The following is a 7898-nucleotide window of genomic DNA, read 5'->3' on the forward strand; positions in this document are numbered from 1 at the left end:
TTTCTTTTTTTTTTTTCAATATATGAAATTTATTGTCAAATTGGTTTCCATACAACACCTAGTGCTCATCCCAAAAGGTGCCCTCCTCAATACCCATCACTCACCCTCCCTTCCCTCCCACCCCCCATCAACCCTCAGTTTGTTCTCAGTTTTTAACAGTCTCTTATGCTTTGGATCTCTCCCACTCTAACCTCTTTTTTTCTTTTTTCCTTCCCCTCCTCCATGGGTTTCTGTTAAGTTTCTCAGGATCCACATAAGAGTGAAAACATATGGTATCTGTCTTTCCCTGTATGGCTTATTTCACTAAGCATCACACTCTCCAGTTCCATCCACGTTGCTACAAAGGGCCATATTTCGTTCTTTCTCATTGCCATGTAGTACTCCATTGTGTATATAAACCACAATTTCTTTATCCATTCATCAGTTGATGGACATTTAGGCTCTTTCCATAATTTGTCTTATTGCCATTTCTATGGATGGAGGGAAAGCTATATTTTCTTACAAAGTAGGATGAATATTTACATATCTAGCTAGTTAAACTACATTGAGTATTTGAAGAAATTACTCAATTTCTTTTATTTATATATTTTAATTATAATTCCAGCATAGTTAACATACAATGTGATTTGGCTTCAGGTGTACAATATAGTGATCCAGTAGTTCTTTACATTACTCAGTGCCCATCATGATAACTGTACTGTTAATTCTTTCACCTATGTCAACCATCCCCCTACACACCTACCCTCTGGCAACCATCAGTTTGTTCTTTGTAGTTAAGGGTCTGTTTTTTGGTTTGTCTCTTGAAATTACCCAATTTATTAACCACAGAAGCCAACCAAATTAAATTACTTCTTTAACTCTATATTCATTTGATGATTCAGGAACTAAACAATATTGATCAATTTTGATTAACTTAGAACCTTTCTAAAATTTTTATTTGTTTGTTTGTTTTCTTTTCTTGGAGCCATTGCAAAAGGCTTGAGCTGGCCCACTTGAAAAGGCCTATAGTTATGTCTCTATAGGGTTATGATTTATATCTGGAAGGACTATGACTCAAGTCCCATGGATTACTATTCAAATAACTGAGTTTTATCATACAAACAATCAAAAACAACCAAATGACATGTCATTAACTAGTTCAAGTATGATTACATGGCAGTGTTCAAATGGCCTCTTGTTAATGTTAGGTTAGAATTTTGTGGGGGCTTCTGGTTGGCTCAGTCGGTTGAGCCTCCTGCTCTTGATTCCAGCTCAGGTCATGATCTCCTGGCTCATGGGATTGAGCCTGACCCCTGGTGTTAGGCTCTGTGTTGACAGCACAGAGTCTGCTTGGGATTCTCTCTCTCCCTCTCTCTCTGTCCATTTCCCGCTCGTGTGTGTGCACACACTCTCTCTCAAAATAAACAACAACAACAAAAAAGAATTTTGCTTTGTAGACTTCTAATCATAACAAGAGACTAGAGTGTTTTACTGTGATAAAACTGATGAATCAACTGTGCTCTATAGAGACATACAACTTTACAATGGCTTGTGTTTGCTGGATGGAGTTTCACTCCCTTGCTCAGTAAAAACTGTGAAAGTTTCTTACTTCTTTTGAACATATTTTTGCACTCCTGTCTTCTGTGATTTAGCACTGTATTTCTTCAATTGATCAATTTAAAAACAATTCAGTGAAATTCTAGTTTTGAGTCAGTACTCTTGTCTTTATTCATTTACTGATTCCTTTTATTGATTATGAATATCTCTGAATAATATATGGTTTACTTTTCAAACTTTTTAGGGTTTATAAACTGTAATGATCCTGTATGTATTTATAAATGATTTTTTTACTCAAAATAATATTTGTTAATATTAGTTCATATCAATGCATATATATATAATCCAATCCTTTACTGTTATATTCATTCTGGGTGGGTTTTTTTTTGCCTCAGGCTTTTTAAGTGGCTCAATTATAAACAACAAATTGAAAGAGTTACCTTCTTTATTATTCATTTATACTCTGTCATTTAACTGCAGCATTTAGTGAATTTATATTTACTGAACTGATTCATAAGATTTATTTTTACATATGAGTTTGTGCTGCTTTTCTGTTTCTGTGCCAAGATGCTTGACCCACAGAGATTGTGAAATAGTAAATGTGTCATTTTAAACCACTAAAAAAAAAAAGAAAAGTCCTTATATAGATGGATTGTAGTCGTAATGGATGAAAAACACAAGTGATCTGAGCTCAAAGTCTGATTAATCCAGATTAAAGTTGGTTGAAAAGAGATGGGATGGCCTGTGGAAGTGTCCTTATTAGCAGTGGTGGAGTGAAGTTTAGCCTTCTGGCATCCGTGAGTCAGCAAAAGACATATCAATAGAGGTGACAGTTATTACCACAGAGGAGAATGAAATCTCAGTCTATAATAAGACGGTTTCTTGACATAAGGATTATTAATTTCAAGTAGTCCAGTTGCAATAAAACCATAGTGGTGGATGTAAGATCTCCATTACTTTTTCCATATTTACTATGCCAGAGAGAAATCACTATGGTGAAATGAGGGTATACTGTAAAGTTACCTCCTATGACAGAGTATAGTAAGAATTCAAGGCTATCACTCAGATGGGCTCACCAAGCAGAATTCTGCTATACATTCCTATACCTTCTATCCACCCCATAAAAAGATAAGGCCTTTATTAAAAGATGAATAAAAGGTGCATGTTAAGTCTATATTTTGGATCATTATGAATTCATTCATTCCTTCAGTTGCCAAGTCCCAAGAAGGAAGAGTAAGTGTGAAAGATAATGGTATTTTCTCAACCTGCCCTTGCACCATCCCCTTTATGATAGGTCCTTCAGAATTTGTTACTTCTTCTCTTCCTCTCTCTCCTCACCTGGAGTCTTCTTGAGTGTCACTCCAAGGTGGGAGTGGGACCAAAAGCCTGTTGATGAATGTCTTTAATAAATTTCAATTTTATGATTAATGGAATAGAAAATTATCTCTTGGGGTGCTTGGGTGGCTCAGCCGGTTAAGCATCTGACTTGGGCTCAGGTCATGATCTCACGTTCTTGAGTTTGAGCTCCGCGTCGGACTCTGTGCTGACAGTGTGGATTCTGCTTGGGATTCTCTCTCTCTCCCTCCCTCTGTGCCCCTCCCCTGCTTGTGCCTTCCTTCTTTCTCTCTCAAAATAAATAAACTTCGAAATATTTTTAAAAAAAGAGAGAAAATTATCTGTTGGAAAATCCTTAGGGCAAATGGGTGAGGGAAAGTCTTATGATGGCAATTTCTAGAACAACCAAGGTCCAGGGACTTTCAATCAGGATTTATTTATTTCTCATACAAATTATTTACATCTCAGCTGGGAGTAAAAATTCTTACTGTGTAAATCTTGGGATACACACATACACACACTCACAGACACATTTATCTGGCTTGTTTACTTATTGATACATTTATTTCCTATTTTGATATGTTTCTCCTATTAGTTATAGATCTTCAACAATATGAGCAGTTTCATTACAATGTTTAAGTACTTTTTCTGTTCATAATTATTCCAGTGACTTTACTTTTACTTTTGTACGAGCAGCAATAAGAAATGCTTACAACAATCCGAGAGTAATTGAACAAAGTATTCACTGATAATTTCTCTGTTCAAGACGGCAGAAAGTCAGCAGAGGAGTGAATATATGCTCAGTTAGCCCTGAATAAAATTCTGTTTTTCAGCAGATGCAAAGGAGAAGCCACCTTTGATTAGAGAGAACATGTAATGGCTGTGTGAATATAGATTAGGTGAGAACATTTAATAGCTGTGTGAATATGGATAAGCCACCAAACATTGCTGGGAACTAGTCATTGTATATTTGGAATGGGGGATAATATTTGTCCTGTTTATATCTTTATAAGGCAAAAAGTAACAGACTTTTCTGTTTTGCCTAAAGGCAAAAAGTAACAGTCATTAATATTTATACACCCAATAATAATGTTCACAAAGCAGACTGTACAGAAGATGCATTGAACTATAGACATTGAAGTATATACATGAAAAGAGAATATTTTAATATACCTTTCCTAATTCAAGACAGATCAAAAGGACAAAAATAGCAAGAATAAAAAGACCTAAAATATAACCAGTAAAGTAGATAATATAAGTACATATCAAACTGTAAACCATCATAATAAAAATTATATCTTCTTTCAAATGTAACCAAAACATTGCAAATATTTTTATAAACACAATCTCAATAAATTTGAATGAATAGTTAAAATACAAGCAACATATATATATATATATATATATATATATATATATATATATATAGCTACCTATAGGGAGTGGAAGTGAATAGATTGGACAGACAGAGATGTCAGCTAGACTTCTCTGGTTAGACATTGTTTTATAGGTTGATGTTTTTATTCAAAAATTAAAAGCAACCCCTAAAAACTGAAAAAGAAAGATGAAAGAAACAAATCTAGCAATGTATCCAATTTGTGATATGTGTATGGTAAGATAAAACAATTGAGTAGTATGTTGTTACCATCAGGAACGGGGATATTTGGTGAGAGGCAAGGAGGAGAGATTGGAGAATAATAGAAAGCCTCAACGGTATCGCTAATGCTAGATGTTCAATACATAAAAATTATATATATGCATTAAAAATATTGAATGCATTAATGAATGAAAGGAATATCATATATCTCCTGTAGAGAATGGTGTTAGGGACACCAATTAGTAAGCTGCTGTAGTAAATGCTCAGGGCAGAGAAGATGAGATCAAATTTGGACCAGAGTGGAATATTTTTGTGTGTTGAGAACTGGTACAATCTGTGATGTATTCAGGAAAAAAAATACAATGCAGGACTTTCTGGTAGACTGTATATTAGTTATGAGAAAAAAGAATTCTGAATGATTCCTAAGGTTTTTACCTGAGTGAGGTTATGATATCTCTTTCCTTCGTGAGCATTAATTTTAGTATCTGTTCTGCCTTTTTTGTTTGCTTTTTTTTTAATTCCTGGGCAAAGGAGATATTAATTCTGTTTGTATGTGTGTGGAAAGGTACCTTTTGATCTTTTTCATTATGAGTCAGCTTCAAGCATTACAGAGTAATTGATTTGATTGGTTTTCAGGCAAGGGACTTGGAATAAAGAGGAGTCCCATTTTTTTTTAATTTTAATTTTTAGTTTTTTTTTGAATGGTTTTATTTTAACAGCTTCATTGAATCTCGATTTTATAGATCAATAGTACCAGACAAGAACATTTCTTGAGTTTGTGAAACACATCTTAGTGCCAGGCAACTGGAAGATGTTTGATAAATGCTTTTGGAAACATAAGGAAATAAATGACTAAGCACCAACTGAGACTAGGTATTTTCCATGATAGAAACATTTCAGTCACAGATCCTGCAGGTAAAGACTTTAAACTTTATTGGGAGAGAAAGACGTTTAAATTCTTTTCATGCAGTGAGAAAAAGAGAGACTGGGTCTCAGCTAGAATTTAGTTCAAATTCTGATTCTATTGTTTAAAAAAATAAAAATAAAAGGAGTCCCATTTTAAATTGGGAATTTAAACAACTTTGAAAGGACTGGGGCAGGAATGAGTCGTAAAAGAAAGACCTAGTCACTGGCCAAAATATAATTGACAAGGATGCAGACACAGGAAAGATATTGGGAATACCATTTTTGTTTCGGATGTTGATTTCAACCGTTTGTTCACATTCAGTGTTAATTGGGGCTGAGACTTTTAGAGAGGATGTTCCTAGCAGAGAACATTTGCATTACAGTTCTCACTACCATGTATGCTTTCTGCTTTCACATACTAGCTTCAAGGCATCGGTATTTTGTAATGAAATTTCTTTATAAATAATGTGACATGGAAAGCACATGGCTGTCCTAATGTCATATGGGCAGCTTAAGGAGCTGATGCTACAATCCAGAACATAGGTATCTGGTAGGAATTTTTCCAGAGTCTGGAGCTCTGATATAGATCTGGAAAGATCTCTCCACAATAAAACATTTAATATTATATGACTACAGATTCACAGTAGTAAAGAATTAAGAACTGAGAAGTTTCCTCACCAGCAAGTAGTAAAGTCTAACATTTGTATCTTCATTCCGTATCTTCATTTTCCTCTTTAGTTTTTATTTCCTGTGTTAAATAGAAACATCAAGAAAAAATTCTGGCCAACTTCCTATATGGTTGAGTACAGAACTGTTGTAGGGGAGGGAAAGAAAAACATGAAGTGAAAAATAAGATAATCTCTGTTAGAACAGAACGGGAATTTCAACCAGATCCTGGGGTATTGATCAGAAAAATGAAAATATCCTTAGCTATTGAAACATAGGGCTAATGGAGACAAACTCGTGTTTCTAAGGCCAAATGAGGACTTAATCTCCAGTGTGGCAGATTTTCAGAATTTTCAAAATGTGGAAGATGCCAGCATAAGACCAAGTGCAGATATGGAGTCCCATGTAGACTATAGGGCTTCCACATGACATTGGCATCTACCATCTCTGGGCAGAAGTGAATCTCCCCAGTACTCTCCTGGAGGCTTCTATTACCTCCTTGTTTCTCAGACTATAGACAAGAGGGTTCAGTGTTGGAGTAATGATAATATAAAATAGAGAGAGAATGTTGTCCTGTTGGGGACTATGGTAGTAATTGGGCTGGATGTACATCAACATGGCAGCTCCATAGTACATTCCTACCACAGTCAGGTGAGAAGAGCATGTGGTGAGGACTTTCTTCCTTCCCTTACCCGAGGACATGTGAAGGACAGCAATTAGGACAAACGTATAAGAGGCAAGGATAGCAGCAAGGGTAGGCATGAGAAAGATCACACCTATCACATATACCATGTGCTCATATATGGAGGTATCTGCACAGGCCAATTTCAACAAGTGTGGGATCTCACAGAGTAGGTGCCTGATTTTCCGAGACATACAGAAAGGAAAATGCATAGTATATGAGGTGAGTATCACAGCATTCAGGAATGCCAGGATCCAAGATGTGGCTATTGTGAGCCAGCATATCCTTGGCCTCATGCGGACCATGTAGTGCAAAGGATGACAAATAGCCACATACCTGTCATAGGCCATGAACACCAGTAGTAAGTCCTCTGCACCTCCTGAAGTGAGAATTACTAACATCTGAAAGGTGCAGCCTTCAAAGGAGATGGTGTTCTCCCCATGCAGATAATCCACAAGCATTTTGGGAGTAACTGCAGATGCAAACATCAAGTCCATGAGAGATAGCTGGCTAAGTAGAAGGTACATAGGCACATGGAGCCAGGAATCCATTATAATGACCAAGAGCAGCAGGCCATTGCTGGTCAGGGCCAACATGTACAGGACAGCGATTGTGGCAAAAAGCAGTTTGGGAACCCCACTGTCATTCAGAATCTCCGCTAATGTGAAGTCATTTCCCAAGGTGGAGTTCCAGAGCTCCATTTTGTGGTTTCTTTACTTGTCTGAAATTACACAAGATCTAGGTAAAGTAGTTCTGATGTGATATCTGGAGACTCCTTGGCTTTATAATATTATAGCCTTTGATCAGCAAGATTAGTTGTTCGATTTATCATATTGTATTATACTTTTTCATTCATGAATTAACTCACCATTATGTACCGATAACATGTTGCAAAAGAGCACACTTCTTCCCTACTTCTGATGTTTCCTTCAATGTTAGGGGAGTCCCATTGTGCAATAATTCTGGGCTTGTCTCTGCCTTATACTTCTACTCTGCCATTTACTTTTTCTGAAAAATGTGGAGCAACTTAATGGGAAAGATTAAAGGGAAAATCTGGGCACATGCTAACCAGCCTCCTTTTCAGGAGACACAGGGTCTTTGAGAGGGCTAATATGTATTTCCCTCTCTCCCACCCAGGTTTTGAACCAATTGAGAAAGAAGATATTTGTGCAGGCC

The 7898-nt window shown here is 36.3% G+C and overlaps 1 protein-coding gene across 1 annotated transcript; it reads right to left on the reverse strand.

Annotated features, from left to right (window-relative positions):
- Positions 1–5447: 5447 nt before the first annotated feature.
- Positions 5448–7898, reverse strand: LOC123602558 (olfactory receptor 2AG1-like). Its single transcript, XM_045487043.1, has one exon. It carries the CDS (start codon positions 7421–7423, stop codon positions 6479–6481), a length of 945 nt encoding a protein of 314 aa, XP_045342999.1. The 5' UTR covers positions 7424–7898; the 3' UTR covers positions 5448–6478.

The sequence above is a fragment of the Leopardus geoffroyi genome, chromosome D1 (assembly GCF_018350155.1).
Source record: "Leopardus geoffroyi isolate Oge1 chromosome D1, O.geoffroyi_Oge1_pat1.0, whole genome shotgun sequence".
NCBI lineage: Eukaryota > Metazoa > Chordata > Mammalia > Carnivora > Felidae > Leopardus > Leopardus geoffroyi.